At 43.0% G+C, this 22,629-nt stretch overlaps 1 protein-coding gene across 1 annotated transcript in view; it reads left to right on the top strand.

The window, feature by feature from the left end:
* The window catches only part of Pacs1 (phosphofurin acidic cluster sorting protein 1), a 111,638-nt gene that overhangs the window by 69,177 nt on the left and 19,832 nt on the right, over positions 1 to 22,629 (top strand). The window contains exons 2-10 of the mRNA XM_090347317.1: positions 6,227 to 6,314; positions 11,559 to 11,648; positions 12,229 to 12,354; positions 16,263 to 16,407; positions 16,658 to 16,749; positions 16,832 to 16,912; positions 20,418 to 20,477; positions 21,327 to 21,487; positions 22,150 to 22,243. Of these exons, the coding sequence (XP_090203443.1) occupies positions 6,227 to 6,314; positions 11,559 to 11,648; positions 12,229 to 12,354; positions 16,263 to 16,407; positions 16,658 to 16,749; positions 16,832 to 16,912; positions 20,418 to 20,477; positions 21,327 to 21,487; positions 22,150 to 22,243 (937 nt within the window). The remainder of the gene's footprint in view (positions 1 to 6,226; positions 6,315 to 11,558; positions 11,649 to 12,228; positions 12,355 to 16,262; positions 16,408 to 16,657; positions 16,750 to 16,831; positions 16,913 to 20,417; positions 20,478 to 21,326; positions 21,488 to 22,149; positions 22,244 to 22,629) is intronic.

Raw genomic sequence — 22,629 nt, 5'->3', positions numbered from 1 at the left:
TTATTCTTACATTTTCAAGTGAGTTTTCTTGGGCTTACCTTACTGTCTTAGTTTATTTCATGCTGCTACACTAGTAGACCACAGACTGGGTAATATTATAACAATACAAGTTTGTCTATAATCTTATACTTTTTTTTTTCTGTGCAACTATCCATTTCTAAAAGAAATGTTAGAATGTGCCTCTCTGGTAGTAAACACGTCAGTGTCATCTTATACTTCCATCAGTATCAGTTTTTGTTGTCTTGTTTTAAAGGTTTTTTTTTTTTGGGGGGGGGTGTTGGTTATAGGGCTTGAACTTAGTCTAGGCGCTGTCCCTGAGCTCTTTTGCTCAGTGCTGTCATTCTACCACTTTGAGCCATTGTGCCACTTCCAATTTTCTGGTAATTAATTGGAGTTTATATGCCTTCAAACCCCAATCTTCAGTCTCAGCCTCTTGAGTAGCTTGGATTTCAGACATGAGCCCCTGTACTAGCTACTATAGCCCTGCCTTCAGTTTTGGATTTTTGCTGGCTAATTGGAGATAAGAGTCTCATAGGTTTGTCTTCCCAGGCGGACTCCAAATTATAATTCTCAGACTTCAACACCTGAGTAGCTAGGAGTACAGGTGTGAACTACCAGTACTTGGCACATAAATTAATTTTATATAAAGGGATTTCACTGAGATGTTTCTACACATGCATCTATAATACTCTTGCTTGACTCTCCTCCCTAAACTTGCCCTTTTGTTAACAGTTTTTAGTGGTTTTATTAAGCTATTTTTCTGGATATAACATACTTAAATCATATCCACCCTCCAGTACCTTCTTTTACCCTTCCCTTCTCCATTCACTGGTTCCTCTCACCCCCCCCCAAAAAAATAATAATCGTCTTTTTATAATATGGCCTTTTTTTTGTCGGTTGTGAGACTTGAACTCTGGGTCTGGACGTTGTCCCTGAGCTCTTCAGCTCAAGGCTATCACCCTATCCCTTGAGCCATAGCTCCACTTCCAGATTTCTGGTTATTAACTAGAGACAAGAATCTCACAGACTTTAGTGCCCAGGCTGACTTTGAGCCACATTCTTCAGATCTCAGCCTCCTGAGTAGCTAGGATTACAAGCATGAGCCACCACAATTGGCTACAATATGGCTTTTTTCTTTCTTTTTTTTTTTTTTTTGCAGTAGTAGGATTTAAACTCAGAGCCTTTCATTTGTAAAGCAGATTTGTCCCTGAGCTCTTCAGCTCAAGGCTACCACCCTATCCCTTGAGCCACAGCACCATTTCTACTTTTCTGGTAGTTAATTGGAGATAAGAGTCTCACAGACTTTAGTGCCAAGCCAAGACCTGGCTTTCAACCTCTATCCTTAGATCTCAACCTCCTGAGTAGCTAAAATTACAGGCATGAGCCACTGTACCCGGTGACTTTTTTTTTTTTAAGTCCAGATTTTACATATAAGCAAAAATGTGTTATTTACCTTTTGAGCTTGGCTTACTTCACTCAACAGGATGAACTCCAATTTCATCTATTTTCCTAAAAATGATATAATTTCATTCTTCTTTTTTTTTTTTTGCCAGTCCTGGGCTTGAGCTCAGGGTCTGAGCACTGTCCTTGGACTTTCTCAAGGCTAGAGCTCTACCACTTGAGCCTCAGCACCACTTCCGGCTTTTCTATATATGTGGTACCAAGGAATCGAACCCGGGTCTTCATGCATGCTAGGCAAGCACTTTAACCACTAGGCCAAACTCCCGGCCCAATTTCATTCTTCTTTATTGCTAAGTAATACTTCCTTTGAATTTTAATCCATTTGTCAGTTATTGGGCATCTAAGCTGATTTCATAGCTTAGCTATTATAAGAGTAAGTCTGTAAGATTGTTCCCTCCCCATCCTACCCTTCCTTCCTTTTCTTTTTTCCCCTTTCCTTTTTTAAAAAATTTGTATGAGTCTTGGGCTTGAATTCAGGGTCTGGGCTCTGTGTTCATGACTAGTGTTCTACCACTTGAGCCACAGGTCCATTTCTGGCTTTTTTGTTGGTTAATTGGAAAAAAGAGTCTCATGGACTTTCCTGCCCAGGCTGGCTTTGAACCAGGTTTCAGCTTCCTAAGTAACTAGGAGCTACTGATGCCCAGCAACAAGTTTCTTTACCATTTCCTATCCTTGAGCTTCTTTGTGGAGCTGTTACTTTTTTATAGTATATAGTTAAGAAGTTAGGTGAATGTGTAAGCCAGCCACCCAGGTGTCCCAGTGATTTTGCTGCCCCCCCCAAGAGAGATTCACACTGTTGTGTTGTTCCTTTCCCCACAGACTGTGTAACCCATTAGAACACTGAGGGAATGATGGAGCCCAAAACATCCAAGGCTGGAACCTCCTTTGGGAGCAAGCCAGTCGCTGTGCTATGAGGTTGCTAAGCAGCCTAGGAGCAGTTCATGTAGGGAAGAACTGAGGCTCCTTTCACCCTTGTAAGTCAGCTACTCAGGACTCAAATCCTGCATCCCTAAGCTTGATTGTAGCCTCAACTGAGCCCACACACCTTAGTTGTTTCTATATCTCAGCAACTGCAAGTGATAAATTCCTGTTATTTTAAATAATTGTATTGTTATGTAGCAGTAATGCATATTAAATGGACCTAGCATGCCCTAGAGGTGGAGTGCTTGCCTAGTATGCACGAAGCCCTGGGTTCAATTCTTCAGTATCATATACACAGAAAAAGCAGGAAATGGAACTTTGGTTCAAGTGGTGGAGGGCTAGCCTTGAGAAAGCTAAGGATAATGCCCAGACCCTGAGTTCAAGCCCTAGGACTAGCAAAATAATAATGATAATAATAAATAAATATTAAAAGAGTCTTTGGATAGTAAATTAACTTTTCAAATATATTTTATATGTATCCTATATTCATAGTTACTTTCTTTTAGCACATTGGAGATATTTTTCCATTTTCACCTTATTTGTTGCTATTAAAAGCCCATTACTAAAGCAGGCACTTTCCAACTTGAGTTCTGCCTCCACCTGTGCTTTTTATTTTTTTTATTTTTTATTTATTTTTTATTTTTTTGCCAGTCCTGGGCTTGAGCTCAGGGCCTGAGCACTGTCCTTGGACTTTCTCAAGGCTAGCACTCTACCACTTGAGCCTCAGCACCACTTCCGGCTTTTTTCTATGTATGTGGTACCGAGGAATCGAACCCGGGTCTTCATGCATGCTAGGCAAGCACTTTAACCACTAGGCCAAACTCCCGGCCGCCACCTGTGCTTTTTATTGTCAAGGTGATGTACAGAGGGGTTACAGTTATATACGTAAGGTAGTGAGTATATTTTTGGTAGGTCATGGGGCTTGTACTCTGGGCCTGGATGCTGTCCCTGAGCTCTTCAGCTCAAGGAAGGCTAGCATTCTATCACTTGAACCATAGTACCACTTCTGGTTTTCTGGTGATTAATTAGAAGTAAGAGCCTCATGAATTTTTCTTGCCCGGGCTAGCTTTGAACCTCGATCCTCAGATCTCAGCCTTCTAAGTAGCTAGGGTTACAGGAGTGAGCCACCAGCACCTGGCCTAGTGAATAAATTTCTTATCAAACATTGTTACCCCCTCCCTCATTTTTTTCCCCACTCTGAGAGACTTTTATCTCTAGTTAGCCAACAGCAAGCTGGAAGGGAAGCTATGGCTCAAGTGATAGAGCAAAAAAACTAAGAGAAAATGTCCAGTACCTACACACGCATATTCACACAAAATAGATGAAAGAAGCCAGAAGCCAGACATACATTATATAGTTCCATTTGTGTATTTATATAAAATATCCAGAAAAGCAATAGCTACAGAGACAGAACAGATTGGCTTTCTGGGTTAGAATAGAAACACAAATTCTCTATATATGAGCACAAAGGATCTTATTTTGGTGATGTAAATATTCAAAAACTTTGTGATAGTGATGATGGTACCATCTGGCAAATTTATGAAATATTAAATTGTACACTTAAGGTAAGTGAATAACATAAACCTCAAAAAAGTATTTGTTCTCAACCAAGATAGAGATAACAATCCAAAAATTCTCATGGAACAAAAGATCGCAAATAGCCAAAATGGTTTTAGGCAATAAAAGCAATTCTGGTGGTAATATATCAAAATTCCAAACCTTAAACTTTTCTATAGAGCTGTAAAACAGGCCGGAAGATAAGTGGAACAGACTAGAAGACCTAGAAATAAAGCCATATACTTATAGTCATCTGATATTTGGCAAGGGAACCAAAAATATATATTGGAAAAAAGATAGTCTCTTCAGTAAGTGTTGTTGGGAAAACATGACGTCCATATGTGGAAAACTAAAATTGGATCCCTGTTTATCACCTTGCACTAATATCAACTCAAAATGGATAAAAGACTTCAACGTCAAATTGATACTTTGAACTACTGCAAGATGGAGTTGGAGAAACAGTACATTGAAAGAGTTTCAGGTGCACAGCAAATAGGGAGAGAGACTTGACAAATGGAAGCACATCAAGCTAAAAAGGTTCTGCACACATAGTTACTAAACTAGAAAGACAGCCAACAGACTGAGAGATCAGTCTGTTGTATACCTAAAATATACAAGGAGCACAAGAAACTAACCTCCCAAAAAATTAGTAAACCAATCAGTAAATGAGCAAAGGAGCTAAAGAAAGACTTCTCAGGCAAGAATTATGGCTAAGAAACACATGAGGAAATGTTCAACATCCTTGGCTGTAAAGAAATGCAAATCAAAACAATATTGAGCCAGGTGCATTGACTCACATGTATAATTCACATGCTATTCAGGAGGCTGAGATCTGAAGATCATTATTCAAAGCCAGCTTGGCTACAAAAGTCCAATCTGTGGGACTCTTGTCTTCAGTTAACCACCAGAAAACCAGAAATGGCACTGTAGCTCAAGTAGTAGAGCACTAGCCTTGAGCTGAAGATCAGGGACAGTGCCCAGGCCCAGAGTTCAAGCCCCATGACCAACCAAAAAATAATAATAACTGGCTTTTGGGGTAGAATGCTTGCCTAGCACGCACAAAGGTCTGGGTTAGATTCCTTAGAACCACATACACAGAAAAAGCCAGAAGTGACTCAAGTGATAGAGTACTAGCCTACGATCTGAGGACCACTGGCCTACGATCTGAGGACCACTGTTTGAAGACACTGTTTGAGACTTTTTAATCTCCAGTGAACCACCAAAAGCTGAAAATTGAGATTGAGTTGTGGCTCAAGTGGTAGAATGTTAGCCTTGAGAAAAAAGTTCAGGATCAATATTCAGGCCTTGAGCTTAAGACTCAGTCCCTCCCCCCTCCTTCTCCCTCTCTCTCTCTCTCCTTCTCTCTCTCTCTCTCTCTCTCTCTCTCTCTCTCTCTCTCTCTCTCTCTCTCTCTCTCTCTCTCTCAGATGGGAATGAATTCTAGCTATAATACGATAGAAATAGATTTGAAACAGTAGTAAGATGCAAGTTGAGGATCATTTGTAGATGTTAATTGAGCTTATTTTTCCTTCATCTTAGAATCAAGCACAAACTAGAATATTGAGTAGAAGATTCTTGTCATATTTTGTTTCATTCTCTACCTAGTTTTCAAGTGAACAGCTTAATTTTTTTCCAGACTTAGTCTAACAGAATCTAAAGAGAACAGTTTCTGGGTGAGAATGTTTGTGCTCCAATAATATGTGCTCCCTGCAGCCTCAGCCCAGTTACTTGTTCTCCTTTTGTACTTCCTTATGTACTGTCACCCTAATTGTCTGGTAGACTTAAGTCGATTACTCAAGTAGGTTACAAATTTCTTAAAAGCAGGGACTATGCTGGCTGCCTGTGGCTCACCTGTAGTCTTTGCTACTCAATTCAAAGCCAGCAAGGGCAGTCCTGCTACAAGGTAGCCATAGCCAAGGAAGATGACAGTCACGGAGACTGGAGAGTAAAGACAGACATATCACTATTCATTCATTCATTTAGTTTTGTCTGTCATGAGGCTTGAACTCTAGGCCTGAGTGATGTGCCTGAACTCTTCAGCTCAAGCTACTGCTCTACCACTTGAGCCACGGTGTTACTTTCGCACATCACTTTTAGTTAAGAGGGGGCAGTATCCTAATTTGTGATACTGATAGTTTCCTGGAGCAAAATGAATTTGAACTAAAATCAGATTCATTACTGTTTAATGCATGTCTTCTTCATGTTTCTTTGATTAGAGTAAATTCTCCCAGCATCTGTTTTATGTTTCCTATATTTGACAGGACCATCTTTCCTTGTATTTTTCTAGGCTCTTCAGCTTGACCCTGAAGAAACTCATCATGCTGAAAGAAATGGACAAAGATCTTAGCTCAGTGGTCATTGCTGTGAAGCTACAGGTGAGTTGAGCATTGTGTTTTAAGGACCCAGGGAAGCTGGGCCATTTGCCTGCTATTGTGCTGTACAATTCTCCTGGGAGCTACTTCTCTTTTTGTTCAACAAGGTGAGGGACAGTTGTAGCATAGCATCTGAGCTCACAAGATTTGCTAAGTGCCAGTTCTGCCTCTAGCTAAGGCGACAATTTCTTTACTCCTTGCTTTCTTTGGAGAATAGAATTGGTCCTTCTGCCTGACTAATAGGATCACTGAGACAAATGTTTTATGAACTACTCAATATTACTGGAGTAGCTAGTGTTGTTTTCAGTTTTTGTCCTACGATTTCTGGGTTAGGGAAGCACTTTGAAATGTTTCCATATGATGAAAAGACAGAGTATATCGGTCTTGGCAATTTAAAATTATACTAGCACATCTACATTACCTTTTATAATAACAATAAAAATGTATGTAAAAAAATACTAGTATACTCGTATTCTGGGTAGTTCTCACATATAATTCTTTACATTTACTTCAGTTTCTTCAAGGAACTCAAAATATTTCTTAATGTTTATACTCTAAGTATTCCTGAATTCAGAAAACAAGAAAGGAGAAGCTGAACAATAGAAATGTTCAGGAATTTTTCTAGTAACAGGGCTAGAACTAGAAACTAAAGGGTATATAATTTATATTTCATTAAACTGCATTCCCAGACCTTGTATAATGATCTTTCCTAATGATGACTCTCTGGGGCTTAGAGAGGAACTGAAGTGCCTCTGCAGTCATTAACTAATGATTGAATTGAGCCTCATTCATTGCAAAACAATGAGTTACATGGTGACTCCTTACTAACCAGAATATTTAACCAGCTTGTTCACCTGCTATGTTCATTAAGATCCACAAATGGGGGAAAGTAAAGGAAGGGGTGACATTGTCCAAAAAGAAATATACTTATTACCTGACTTACACAATTGCAACTCAGCTGTCCAACACCTTAATAACATAAAATTATTTTATTTATTTAGTTGATCATGCGACTTGAACTCTGGGCCTGGGCATTGTCCCTGAGCTATTCAGCTCAAGGTGAGCACTCTACCATTTGAGCCATAGAGCTACTTGCAGTTTTCTGGTGGTTAATTGGAGATAAGAGTCTCATGGTCTTTCGTGCCTGGGCTGGTTTTGAACTATGATCCTCAGATCTCAGCCTCCTGAGACTACAGGATTAGCTAGGAGTACAGGCAAGAGCCACTAGCACCTGGCAAAATAATGTTTTTTTAAAGTTTGCATTTCTTTTTTTTAATTTTTTTTTAATTTTATTGTCAGGGCAATGTATAGAGGGGTTACAGTTAACATTTCATCAGGTAGTGGGTACATTACTTCTGGAACATTTATATCCCTTCTCATGATTTTGTCTCTTTTCCCCTCCCTCAACCCCCTCCCAATCAAAAGTTTGCATTTCTGGGGCTGGGAGGGTAGCCTAGTGGTAGAGTGCTTGTCTAGCATGCATGAAGCCCTGGGTTCAATTCCTTAGTACCACATACACAGCAAAAGCTGGAAGTGGTGCTGTGGTTCAAGTGGTAGAGTACTAGCCTTGAGAAAGCCCAAGAACAGTTCCCAGGCCCTGAGTTTAAGACCCAAAAAAAAAAAAGTTTGCATTTCTAAAAAATCCATATCTGGACAGATGATGGTGGTTCATTCCTATAATTTAACTACACAGAAAGCTGAGATCTGAAGATCAAGGATAATAGCCAGCCAAACCCATGAGACTCTTATTGCTAGCTAACCAGCAAAAACCTGGACTGGAGACAATGCTCAAGTAGTAGAGCACCAACCGTGAATGGAAAAAGCCTTATTTAAAAAAAAAAAAGACAGCTGGGGCCAGGAGTTTGGCCTAGTGGTTAAAGTGCTTGCCTAGCATGCATGAAGGCCCGGGTTCGATTCCTCGGTACCACATACATAGAAAAAAGCTGGAAGTGGTGCTGAGGCTCAAGTGGTAGAGCTCTAGCCTTGAGAAAGTCCAAGGACAGGCCCTGATCTCAAGCCCAGGACTGGCAAAAACAAAAACAAAAACAAAAACACACAGCTGGCACAGTGACTCATGCCTGTAATCCTAGCTACTCAGGAGGCTGAGATCTGAGGATCAAAGTTCAAAGCCAGCCCAGGCACAAAAGAACCTGAGACTCTTATCTCCAGTTAACCTCTGGAAAATGGAAGTGGGGCTTGGCTCAAGGGTAGGACGGTAGTGGTAGCCTGGAGCTGAAGAGCTCAGGAACAGTGCCTAGGCCCAGAGTTCAAGCCCTACAACCAAAAAAAAAAAAATCTACATCTAGCCTAGAACTAATGGCTCATGCCTATAATCCTGTCTATTCAAGAGGCTGAGGTTTGAGGATGTCTATCCAAAGCCAACACAAGCAGGAAAGTCCTTGAGACTCTTCTCTCTAATTAGTTAACAACAACAAAAAAAGCCAGAAGTAGAGCTGTGACTCAAGTGGTAGAGCACTAGCCTTGAGCAAAAAAGCTCAGGGACAGCACCTAGACTGAGTTCAACCCCAGGACTGACACCAAAAATGAATAAATAAGATAAAAAATTCACATCTATAACACTCACTTGTGTTAGTATGTACATTGAGGTCCATAAGTCCCTTTCTATGATAAATACATTATGGTTCCTAAAACTTAAACCTGAGGAATTCTATGGATTCCCGTATGTTCTGATTCCTTTTTCTTTCTTTCGTTCTTTTTCTTTTTTTCTTTCTTTTTTTTTTTTTTTTGTTGTTGTTGTTGTTATTGGTGGTGGTAGTGGTAGGGGCTGGTGGTGGTAGTCATGGGGCTTGAATTCTGGGCCTGGGCATTGTCCCTGTGCTCTTCAGCTCAAAATCTATCTTGCTACCACTTGAGCCATAGCACTAGTTCCAGTTTTCTGGCGGTTAGAGATAAGAGTGTCATGAACTTAGTGCCTAGGCTGGCTTTGAACCAAGGTATTCAGATCTCAGCCTTCTGAGTAGCCTAAAGATTATTGGTGTGAGCCATCAGTGCCGGGCTTCTTTTTTTTTTTTCTTTCAGCTGGGGATGTTGCAGTCCATTTTTCCAATCAAGGCTAATGCTCTACTACTTTGGAGATTAGGGTCTCAAGAACTTTCCTGCCTGGAAAGTCCTTTAAATCATGATCCTCATATGTCAGACTCCTGAGTAGCTAGGATTATAAGTAAAAGCTAGTGGCACCTGGTTTCCCTTTTCATTTTTGTTCGTAATTCCTTTCAAATCTGTGAAATGCTCTCAGACACTACTGGTTGAAAAGACAAATGTGAGAAATGATGTGAAGTGGCATCTTTCAGTACTTTGCCCTCCTTTGCCCCATTTCTAGGTCGCAGGCAGTGTTCCAGTTTGCAGTTATTTCCTTTGCTAACTTTACTTTCCTATGCAAAAACTGATGGCATAGTTTTCAGTTCTTACTGCTTTCGCCATTCCTGCAAATGAATGTTTTTACCAAAAAAATTACTTTTATTTCCTAATTTATTGTTAGACAACCTGTAAAAATTATACTTAAAACTAAATATCCAGAATTTTTAAAGTTACTGAAAATACTTACAGATGTTACTACATTTATGTATTCAGTCACCTATTTACTGATCACCTATTTACAGATAACTATTTACTGAGCATCTGTTATATAACCAAATATTATTCTAGGCACAGGGGATACAACATGAACAAAACAGGCAAAAATCTCTGACTTTAAAGAGCTTTACATTCTAGTAAAGCGGCAATGTTAGAAATAAGGTTCATAGATTTGTAGTGAAGGTACTATAGCAACAGTGGATAAAACTCATGGCACTGCAGCACAAATGCATTAGAATGTTCCAGCAGTCATTACACTATTATTACCCATGCTAGTTAGCTTTTCATCATTAGATTTGTATATAATAAATTAGAAGGAGGACTTACTTAGCTCATGATTTCAGAGGTTTCAGTCTGTGGTTGCTGGTCTTGTTGCTTTTGTGAGCAAGACTGTGTATCATGATAGGAACACAGAGGAGGAACCTGCTCACCTCATTGCAGCTGTGAAACAAAAAATGAACAAGAGAGAGTCAGGCACCAGTGGTTCACACCTGTAATCCTAGTTACTCAGGAGGCTGAGATCTAAGGATCATGGTTCAAAGGCAACCTGAGCAGGAACGTCCATAAGATTCTTATCTCCACACACAAAAAAATCCCGAAGTGGAGCTGTGGTTCAAAGTGGTAGAGGGTGCTAGCCTTGAGCACCCCGGGACTGGCACCAAAAAAAAAAAAAGAAGGGAAGAGGAGAAGGTAGAAGAGAATAATAAAACCTAAGGCTATCCCCAGTGATGTAAGAGCACTAGGAGGCGAGATAAACAAAGCGTATTATGTTCTCCTCAATACTGGAAGAGAATGAACCCACTGATCATGCAACAGCCTTATGAGCCTCATATACATATTATAGTAACAAGAGATCCTACTAGATCAGTACATGGTGTGTGATGGCATGATGTGTTAAGTTTTAGGTCAGGAACAAAGGTTCCTAGAAAACTTTCCTTTAAGGAGGCTGAGATCTGAGGATTCAAAGCTAGCCCAGGCTAGCCCAGGCATTAAAGTCCATGAGACTCTCATCTCCAATTATCCACCAGAAAGCCAGAAGTAGCACTGTGGCTCAAGGGGTAGGGCAGTAGACTTGAGCTAAAGAGCACAGGGACAGTGCCCAGGCCCAGAGTTCAAGCCCTACAACCAATAAGAAAGAAAGAGGAAGGGAAGGGAAAAAAAGGAAGAAAAAAAGAAGGAAAACTTTCCTCCAATCTGAGACCTGAAAGGTGAGTTGATTCAGCTGTCCACAGAAGAGCATCAAGGAAAGGAGAGAGATAGTAGGTAAACAGGCCACTCCCCAAAAGGCCATGTGACCAAATAGTCCAAAAGAGGAGAAAAAGAAAAGCCAAGATGGAAAATGTATGTATTCTGGGTTCCAGTACTGCTAGTGTTTCCCCAGAAACCTGGGAGAACTGAAAGACAAAGTGATCAGTCATTTTTCTGTGAAAACTTAATTAGCCCTCTGAGTAATGGATGTAACACCTTGCCTGTCATGGCAAATAAAACCCAAATAAAGACAATAAAGACCAGTGAAATATTTGAACCAGTAAGAATATTTGTAGTTTTATAGTTGTTTGCAAACATAGTATTTGTGTGTGTGTGTGTGTGTGTGTGTGCACGTGTGCACGCATTTGTAAAAATAGCTTTAATATACATTTTTCTTGGATTCAGGGTTCAAAAAGGATTCTTCGCTCCAATGAGATCATCCTTCCAGCTAGCGGTCTAGTAGAAACAGAGCTCCAATTAACCTTTTCCCTTCAGGTGAGACTTTTAAATCTTAGGTCTCTAAGATGCTAGAGCCAAACAGTCCTCATACCATGATACAATTTTCTCTAAGAGCAGCAGAGAGCAGACTTCAGCTTAAGCGGGAAAGGACAAAAGTCACCTGGAGATTCTTGGCTACTCTGGGGAGCCAGAGCAGTCACTGACACCAGATGGGCTGCTGAGATATGTGCCATGACTTGGTTTTTCTTTACCTGGCCTTAAATGATATTGTACCTACCTACCATGCCCTATCACCCTCTCTCCTTATCATTGTTGTACTAATCACATAGCCCAGCAGGGTGTGCCTCCTTCCTTCCCCTTTCCTACCTCTCCCAGCATGTCTCTCATCTTAATCCTAGTAGTACACATTGAAATACACACAGAAAACACCTGACCAGATGATAAAGGAAAGTGTCCCTGTCTGAGTTTGTGTGAACTCCAGACTGTAAAGAAAGCCCGGCACTCTCTTTTTATAGATGGGAGAAACAGAAGCACAGACAGGTTGTGTGTTCTTTAGAAAGATCTGAGCCCCAAAGACTCAGTTACCTAGTAACCATCTGACTGCTTTGGTCTTTAGTACCCTCATTTCCTTAAACGAGATGCCAACAAACTGCAGATCATGTTGCAAAGGAGGAAGCGATACAAGAACAGAACTATCTTGGGCTACAAGACCTTGGCTGTGGGTCTCATCAACATGGCAGAGGTGAGTGGAACAGTGAAACTGCTGTAAGTCAGAAGGCAAGAGGCACTAGACTCAGCCATTCACTCATTCCCAACAAATGTCTTCCCCAGCCTGTTGGCATTTGCTTAATTTTCCCTTGTAGGTTCATCATTTGGTTGGGAGTTCAAGATATACTTTCTCTCTTTTTTGTACCAATCTGGAGTTGAACTTAAGGCCTGGGCACTATCTCTGAGTTTTTTGCTCAAGTACTCAACCATTTGAGCTACAGCTCCACTTCCAGCTTTTTTGTGATTAATTAAAAATAAGAGTATCATAGCCAGGTGTTTGGCCTAGTAGTAGAGTGCTTGCCTGCCATGCATGAAGACCCTGATTCAATTCCTTGGTACCACGTACATAGAAGTGGTGCCTGTAGCTCAAATGGTAGAGCTCTAGCCTTGTCAAAGCCCAAGGACAGTGTTCAGGTTCTAAGTTCAAACCCCAGAACTGGCCAAAAAAAAAAAAAAAAGGAAAGCCAGAAGTGGTGCTGTGGCTTAAGTAGCAGAGCACTAGCCTCAAGGAAAAAGCCCAAGAACAGTACTCAGGCCCTGAGTACTGGTGAAGACAAAAAATTTTTTTTAAACAACAGATTCTTGAACTAGGGGTGGAGGCTGATGCCTGTAATCCTAGCTATTCAGGAGACTGAGATCTGAGGCACTAAGTCTGAGAGACTCGTCTCCAATTAACCACTAGAAAAACAAAAGTGGCGTGGTGGCTCAAGTGGTAGAGTGGTAGCCTTGAGCTGAAGAGCTCAGGGACAGCGCTTATCCCAGAGTTCAAGCCCCATGACGGACCAAAAAATCTTATGTGTGCCAGGCACTGGTAAGTAGTTCATACCTGCATCCTAGCTACTCAGAAGGCTGAGTTCCCAGGATCTCAATTGAAGTCAGCCAGGGCAGACAGATCTTCAGTTAACCATCACAAGTCTGGAACTGACATAGCTCAAGTGGTACAACTCCAGCCATAAGTAAGGAAAAACATGAGAGGAAAAGCCAGGCACATTGACTCATGCCTGTAATCCTAGCTATTCAGGAGGCTGAGATCCTAAGGATGGAAGTTTAAAGCCAGCCCAGGCACTAAAGTCTGTGAGATTCTTTATCTCCAATTAACCACTAAAAAACCAGAAATGGCACTATGGCTCAAGGGATAGGGCAGTAGTCTTGAGATGAAGAGCTCAGGGACAGTGCCTAAGCCCAGAGTTCAAGCCCCACCACCCACAAAAGCGGGGGAGGGGGTGCGGGGGGCTGGGAATTTAGCCTAGCAGTAGAGTGCTTGCCTAGCATGCACGAAGACCTGGGTTTCATTCCTCAGTACCACATACATACAAAAAGCCAGGAGTGGTGCTGAGGCTCACGTGGTAGAGCTCTAGCCTTGAGGAGTAAAGCTCTTGAGTTCAAGCCCTAGTAATAGACACACACACAAAAATATTCTTGTGCTAGATTCACTCCATTTCTTTATGTGTTACCATGTTATAATAGCTGCCTTATTATTGTCTGTGTTTATTATGGGTATTATTTGCCTCTAGCCTTGAGAAAACCCAAGAGCAGTGGTAGGCCCTGAGCCCACGCCCAGGACTGGCAAAAAGAAAAAAAGAAAAAATAATCTTACAGACTTTCCTGCTCAGACTGACTTTGAATAGTGATCCTCACATCTCCTGAATAGTTAGGACTACAGGAGTGAGCCACCAGTTCCCACTGCATGTTTTCTGTCATATGTGGAAGCTAGATCTAAAATATACCCATACAGGACTCAGGGCATTTACACACCGTGACACCAAAGGGGAGGAACACAAAGAAATAATGCTTATATGCTTCTAGTCATATAAAGTAATGTTTATTGAAATGAACTCCAGGAAATGGAAACAGGAAGGAAAGGATCTGATTGTATTTTGAGACAATGTAACTACCTTTTTCACCAATTAGTTTTAGCATCAGTTACTGAGTTTTACTTGATTTATTGCTTTGATACTTGGCCAGGCTGAATTTCTAATCCCACCATTCCTCCTATATTGCCACTTGGCTTTCTGTGGTAAATCAAAGCATTCATTCCTCCATTTATCCATTGATTCACTTATTTATTTATATCAGCTATAGATTTGAGGGTTCCTCTCTTCTTTGATGGGGTCTAATCTGCTACTAGCTGCTATTGCCTTTTGTACTGGACCTGGCTGGGGCTTGAACTCAGGGCCTGTCGCTATCCTTGAACTTTTGTGTTTGATGATAATGCTCTATCATTTGAGCCACAGTTCCACTTATGGCTTTTTTTTTTTTGCTAGTCATGGAGCTTGAACTCAGAGCCTGAGCACTGTCCTTGGACTTTTCTCTAGGCTAGAGCTCTACCAGTTGAGCCTCAGCACCACTTCCAGCTTTTTTCTATGTATGTAGTACCAAGGAATCGAACCTGGGTCTTTGTGCATGCTAGGCAAGCACTCTACCACTAGGCCAGACTCCTGGCCCCATACACTTCTAGCTTTTGATGGTCAGTTGGTGACAAGAGTCTCCTACTTGGGGATGGATACTGATGGACTACATCTGTCATCCTTCCTACTGAGAAGGCTGAGATCTGAGGATTGTGGTTCAAAACCAGGCCAAGCAGGAAAATCTGTGAGACATTCATTAATCACCAGAAAAATGGAAGTGATGCTATGGCTCAAAGTGGTAGAATGCTAGCCTTGAGCCAAAAATGCTGAGGGATAGTGCCCAGGCCCTGAGTTCAAGGCCCACAACCAACAAAAATAAAAATAGATAAATAGAAAAAAAATATGGTCCTAATAGAATATGTGAGATAGGCTCCACCTTTCTTTACATCCTTGTCAGGCTGTGTTCCAGGATAAATGAATTGGTGTCCACACTGGTTGTCATGAATATGTCAAACCCACTATTTCCCCTCATCACTAGGATGGCTTACCACTCAGGACCTGGGGGTATGACGCAAGTGTAGAGAGCCAGGCAGTGGGGGATCTCACAAACAAATAATCAAGAGCTCCAGGCCAAAAGTTTAAGGCCAATACTGGGGTGTACACACACACACACGAAAAAAAATCCTGATTCCTCTGTGATGAGTGTAAGCTAACATGGACTCCCAGAGATCAAGAGATTAGTAATCACTTTCAATCTCAACCTTCAGTTATTATCGTGAAGTATAAGCTCCAGACCAGCAATCTGACAGATCAGAGATACTTTTCCTCGTTAGTTGATATTGAGATGAAGTCTCCCTATGTTGCCCAGGCTAACTTCAAAGTCAGTTTCCTGCTCAAGGCCTGCTCCTGTGCTCCTGTGCCTGGCTTGGAGTTGGTTGTTGTTGTTGTTTTTAAGTAAAACTTGAAGCTAACCCTACCTGTAATCTAAGAAATTCTGTGATAATCCCATCTCCCATTAACCAGAAAGAGTGCCAGCTGTGAGCAAAAAAGCCAACTGTGAGACCCTGAGTTTAAGCCCTAGTACCAGCGTGAGCTCGAGTGCACACGTGCACACACACACACACACAAACACACACATACAAGACTTGAAAGACAGTAATGTAGTAGTATGGATTCAAAAGTGAGCGGTGTTAGTAGCATTGCCCTTGGTTTTCTTTCTTTCTTTTTTTTGGCTGGTCGTAGGGCTTGAACTTGGCCTGGGCAGTGTCCCCGTCAAGGTTACCGCCCTACTCCTGGAGCCACAGCACCACTTCCGGTTTTCTAGTGGTTAATTGGAGGTGAGTCTCACGGACTTTAGTGCCCTGGCTGGCTTTGAACCTCGATCTTCAGATCTCAGCCTATTGTGTAGCTAGGATTACAGCCATGAGCCACCGTGCCCAGCTTGCCCTTGGTTTTCATATTCACTAGGGTTGATGAAAATGGTGATCCTGTGATCTGTCTAGTAAGGCGTTTCCACTGTACTTTTTGTTCATAGGTTATGCAACATCCCAGTGAAGGTGCTCTGGTGCTTGGCCTGCACAGCAATGTGAAGGATGTCTCTGTGCCTGTGGCAGAGATAAAGATCTACTCCCTGTCCAGCCAGCCTATTGACCATGAAGGAATCAAGTCCAAGCTGTCTGGTAAGATTTATGCAGCATCTGCAGATCCCATGAAAAATAAGGTAGTCCATGTCCTGATCTTCATCTGAGCAAGGCAAGTCTGAAATGTTCCCAAGCAAGAAAACCTTGGAATTCCTGAAAATAAACCATGGTCATGGATATGGCAAGAAGCCTTTCTCTCCAGCCCAGTTGGACTAATTGCTGTCCTTTCAAGACTCATAGTCTAGATCTTCCTTAGGATAAGGCTCTGTTACTAAGGTTTCTCTTCCAGATCGTTCTCCTGATATTGACAATTACTCTGAGGAAGAGGAGGAAAGTTTCTCATCAGAGCAGGAAGGCAGCGATGATCCATTACATGGGCAGGTAACCTCCCATAGCCCCTCCCTTAAAGTGTCTGAAAATCTTCTAGGGTTTTCCAGCCTAATTCTGTCCGCTGCCCATTCAGGACCTATTCTATGAAGATGAGGATCTGCGGAAAGTAAAGAAGACACGGCGGAAATTGACCTCAACTTCAGCTATCACAAGGGTGAGCTGCCCAGGTCCTAGACCTGACACAGCTGGGATTTTCAATCTGGGATGGAAAGGGTATGATACATTCAGACCTCAGGGAGTTGACACAACCTGCACTGTGAGGTGTAGGAAGTGGTCCTGTGGCTCAAGGAGTAAAAGCACTAGCCTTGAGCTGAGGAGCTCAAGGACGACGCCCCAGCCCAGAGTTCAAGCCCCACGGCTGACAAAAAAAAAAGAATTGGTGTGAGCCAGGTGCTAATGATTCATGTCTGTAGTTCTAACCATTCAAGATCTGGGCTGGGAATATGGTTTAGTGGTAGAGTGCTTACCTAGTATACATGAAGGCTCTAGGCTCAGTTCTTCAGTAACACATAAATAATTAAAAAAAAAACACACACACACAACAAAAAACGGCTAAAGCCAGGCATGGTGGCTCACACCTGTAATCCTAGCTACTCAGCAGGCTAAGATCTGAGGATCAAGGTTCAAAGCCAACCTGGGCACAAAAGGACCAGAGATTCTTATCGCCAATTAACCTCTAGGAAATGGGAAGTGGGGCTTGGCTCAAGGGTAGGGAGGTAGCCTTGTGCTGAAGAGCTCAGGGACAGCCCCCAGGCTAAGTTGAAGCCCCATGACCCACAAAAAAAAAAAAAAAAAGGCCTAAGCCAGGCACCAGTGGCTCACACCTAGAATCTTAGCTTCTCAGAGACTCAGATTTGAGGATCACAGTTCAAAGCCAGCCTGGTCACAAAAGTCTATGAGACATATCTCCAATTAATCACCAGAAATCCAGAAGTGGTGCTATGGCTCAAATGGTAGAGCACTAGCCTTGAGCTGAAGAGCTAGCTCAGGGGTAGCACCCAGACCCAGAGTTCAAGTCCCATGACTCCCCCCCCCCCAAAAAAAAAAGGCTGAGATGAGATCGTAGGATCTAGGTTCAAGGCCAGCCTAGATCACTGATCTGATACTCTTTCCTCCAATTATGCATTAAAAAAGCCAAAACCATATGTATGGCTTAAATGGTAGAGCAAAAACCACAAGCAAAATTGCTAAGAACAAGAGGCCCTGAGTTCAAGAAAAGAAGGGATGGAGGGAGTAAAAAAAAAAAAGAATTAAATCAGGCACCAGGAGTTCACATATATAATCCTAGCTATTCAGGCACCCAAAGAGAGAAAGAGATAGAAAAGGGTAGGAGGCTGGGAAGGAATTGAGCCAAGCACCAGTAGCTTATAATCCTAGCCACTCAGTAAGCTAAGTTCTGTTTTTTGTTTTGTTTTTGTTTTTCTTGCCAGTCCTGGGGACTGAACTCAGGGTCTGAGCATTGTCCTTGGGCTTTCCTCAAGGCTACTGTTCTACCACTTGAGCCACAGCACCACTTCTGGCTTTTTAGTGTATGTGGTACCTGGGAATCAAACCCGGATCTTCATGCATGCTAAACAAGCACTCTACTACTAAGTCAAACTCCTGGCCCCTTAGGAAGCTAAGTTCTGAGGATCACTGTTTAAACCCAGCCTGGACTTTGAATCCATGAGACTCTTTTTTTTTTTTCATATATTCGCCACATAGAAGGTGCATTACTTCACAAACATTGATACCCTTTCTTATGTCCATGAGACTCTTATATCCAATTAACCACCCAAGCCAGAGGTGGAGCTGTGGCTCTAATGATAGATCACTAGCCTTGACTAAAAAAAGCTCAAAGATAGCACCAAGGTCCTGGGCTCAACCAGAACCAACACAAGAGAGATAAGGGGGGCCAAAGGGACAGGAAGGAGGAAGGAAGAAAGGAGCAGAGGAGATGGGAGAGAGAGGGAAGAGAAAGAAAAGAGAAGGAAGACATATGGCCATAAGGTAAGTTAGAGGGCTCAGCACAGAGAAAGGACAGAAAGACTGGACCACTCCACTGGAGAGTTTAATGTCTAGGGACTCAGATTCAGCAGATAACTGTGACACTGTAGGATCAGACAAAATGCCAAGCAACAGGTTTTTGTTGTTGTTTTGCCAGTCCTGGGCTTGGGCTCAGGGCTTGAGCACTGTCCTTGGGCTTTCTCAAGGCTAGAGCTCTACCACTTGAGCCTCAGCACCACTTCTGGCTTTTTTCTATGTATGTGGTACTGAGGAATCAAACCTAGGTCTTTGTGCATGCTAAGCAAGCACTCTACCACTAGGCCAAACTCCCGGCCCTGAGGCAACAGGTTTTGAAGACAAACTTCATCAGGTGGATTTAGGGAGATGTATGTCTGAAAGTAGTTGTTTAAGGCCGTGTGTGTGTGTGTGTGTGTGTGTGTGTGGTTGGGTGTGTATGGTCAGACCTGAGGCTTGAACTCAGAACCTGGGTGCTGTCCCTGAACCTCTTTGTGCTCAAGGCAAGCACTCTACCACTGGTGTCACAGCAACACTTTCAGTATTTGAGTGGTTAATTTGAGATAAGAGTCTCTTGGGGTACTTTCCTGCCCTGGTGCTGACTTTGAACCATGATTCTGAGGTCTCAGCCACTTGAGTAGCTAGGATCACAGGCAAGAGCTACCAGGAGCCAGCTGTTTTTTGGTTTTGTTTTTTGTTTTAACAAAAATGGGTTTCTCAGTTGAGGATTAGGGGTTGAATGGATATGATAAGGTTAAAGACAAGACTGGGCAACGCTGTGGCTCACACCTGAAATCCTAGCTACTCAGGAGGCTGAGATCTGAGGATCAAGGCTCAAAGCCAGCCTGGGCACAAAAAGACCTGAGACTCTCATCTCCAATTAACCTCTAGAAAATGGAAAATGGGGTTTGGCTCAAGGGTAAGGTGGTAGCCTTGAGCTGAAGAGCTCAGGAATAGCGCCCAGACTGAGTTCAAGCCCCATGACCCTCCCCCTCCAAAAAAAAAAAAAGCCAGACTGGCCCTCAGACTCTTAGAAATCTGTCTCCTAAGCTTCATTCTCTAGAAGAAGGGCCAGCCAAGAGTACTAAAGTGGGACAATCTGATTACATTTGCCTCTGGAAAGACCACAAGGAACCCAAGGGGAAGTAACTAGACACTGGCCAGGTAGGAGAGGGCAATTTCAGTAACCCAGAGAGATATGCAGGGAAGAACTTTCCTGAAAGCAGCGATGTTACAGGAAAGAGGGAAGAGTTAACCATAACAGGCTGAGAGGGTGTTAGTGGGAGACTCCAGGTACAGCTTAGTGATTGGCTGGGATGACAGTGGAGGAGAAGAGGAAGATGGCCACTCTGAGATGTTCACTCTGAGATGTTAAGTGTATATGTATAGGGCTAGATTGAAGGACAAGCAGGCGAGGGGCTGTAGGTGTAACCTAGAAGTTATCTGCAGGCAGAGGTCCTGGGGACAGAAGAGATCTCTTGTAGTTATTCCTGGAGCTTTGAGAGCTGCACTGGCTCTGGCTTGTCTTTCCAGAGGTTTTTGGTGTGGGAGCAGGAACTATGCTTCCCTTCTCTCTTGTCCTTTCATTGCTCATGCACTCTTGTTGACTTGATAACCATGAGTAGATGTCTGAGAACTGTTCAACACTATCTCCACAGCAACCTAACATCAAACAAAAGTTTGTGGCCCTCCTGAAGCGTTTCAAAGTTTCTGATGAGGTATGACTCCCTTACTTCCGAGGTTAATGGTGAGTAGAACTCCCACAGCTTCATGCCTTCTTCCTGGGTAGCCATTTGATGTCACATTTCTGTAGTAATCTCTTCACATCTAGTAGAGCTCCAAGGAAGGAGGTGGATGGAGAAGAACTCTGTGCTGCTTGTAAAAATAAATAAATAATAAGAGCTTCAAGGATAGTGTATAGTTCCATGGCATTCAGAACAGGACAGCACAGTGAACCTTAACTGTTGGTTAAGCTGCTAAACCTCTGGCATGAGATGACAATGACAAATACACCCATCATTGTTTAATCTCCTCTCATGTCCCAAGAGGAGCCACAGAGAGCAATAGCAGTAGCCCAAAAGGTGGGTGTGTCCTTAGTGGCCATCTGTCAAGTCACTGGAACTGGCCATTGATAGGAAAGCATGCTTCCTTGGCTCCTCTGGTCCTGGTGCCAGTCTTCACAGATTCCTCAATAGACTAAAAAAGAATTGAAGATGAAAATTGCCAGTAGAGAGGGTTATTGTCCCTTAGTGGCCTTCAGAGAAAAGCCGACTACCAGACTCACCTCCTAGATTTTTTTTTATGTCTACTCCGTAGAAAAGGTCATGCCAGAGCTTTCTCCTGGTGAAGGCCCCTCCTGGTATGGATGTCAGGAGGGTACAAGAGGGTCACTTGCTGTCAGGGTCAGACCACAGAAAGGATGTGACAGCCACTCCAGTGAATGTGACATGTTTTTTTTTTTCTTTGCAAGAGAGTACTGGGGAAGCTAATTGACATCTAGCTATGGGGAAAGAAATTTCTCATCTTAATTGTTAATTGGGAGTCAAAAGTCCTTTCTCTTCCCACAGGTGGGCTTTGGATTGGAACATGTATCCCGGGAGCAGATTCGGGAAGTAGAAGAGGACTTGGATGAACTGTACGACAGTCTAGAAATGTACAATCCCAGTGACAGCGGCCCTGAAATGGAGGAGACAGAGAGCATTCTCAGCACCCCAAAGCCTAAGCTCAAGTGAGGCCCAGAGCTCTCCATAGGCTTCCTTCCAGCGTCTCTCCTCCCCGGGCCTAGTGTTCCCCACACCCTTCCTCATTGCCCTTTTCAGGAAATCGTTCTTTCGGGGGAGGACTAAGGATATTAACTGGAGATTGGACTCAGGTCCTCACACCCTCACACTTGCTAGGAGGTACTCTTGCCACCTGAGCCTCGCCTCCAGGCCCTTTTTGCTTTCTTTATTTTTCACAGAGGATCTCATGTTTTTGCCCAGGTCTGACCTCAGGCTGTGATCCCCCTACCTATGCTTAATACATAGTTTAGAGGCTAAACCATACCTGGTTTGTTGAGAAAAGGGGTCTTGCTAACTTTTTCCCTGGGATGGCCTCAAACCTAAGTCCGCTAGATCTCTTAACTCTCAGTAGCTAGTATTATAGATGTGATGGCTTGTCCTGTGCTGAGTCTATAGCAACCTGGGAAGAGATTAGTTTTTGTCTATGACATACGTCCTGATAGGACTCTTCCGTGTCCCTGCCCCCAGGCCCTTTTCCCCACCCCCACAGCACCCTTCCTTACCAGCCCAGGCTGTGGATCTGCCTTGAGCACAAGCTCCACTAGGCTCTTGAAAGCTGCTGTGCTGAGCCATGGTTGCCACTCACCCTGGCTGTGCTTCTTCGCCGTAGGCCCTTCTTTGAGGGGATGTCGCAGTCCAGCTCACAGACGGAGATTGGCAGCCTCAACAGCAAGGGCAGCCTCGGAAAAGACACCACCAGCCCTGTGAGCAGACCGGTGGCAATGAGGGGTGGGGTGAGGGACCTGGCCTGTTGGCTTTACTCTCAAGGACCCTGCTTACCTACCTGAGCAGGGCTCCTTCTGAAACTCCAAGAAGTAGCCTCAGTTTTACTCCTTTCCGTCCTGGGCTGAAAATTTAGTGCTCAGAGGACACTGCTATGTCTAGTCAGGCATTACTTCCCTCCCACCTCAGAACCTTCCTTCTTTCCCCTGTCCATTCCATAGTGGCTGAGAGTGTATGACCCTGGGGAGGGCACTCATTTAAGGAAAAACAATTCTACCTTCTGTGCTGGGAAACAAACAGAGGGGCAAAAAAAAAAGGGGGAATGGGGGGCACAAGGACATCATAAATAGGTTTACTGAGTAGAAAT

The sequence above is a fragment of the Megascapheus bottae genome, chromosome 16 (genome assembly GCF_031878675.1).
Source record: "Megascapheus bottae isolate mThoBot1 chromosome 16, mThoBot2.hap1, whole genome shotgun sequence".
NCBI classification, from domain to species: Eukaryota; Metazoa; Chordata; class Mammalia; order Rodentia; family Geomyidae; genus Megascapheus; species Megascapheus bottae.
The sequence above is the reverse complement of the archived record's forward strand: the minus strand, read 5'-3'. Positions and strand labels throughout refer to the sequence as shown.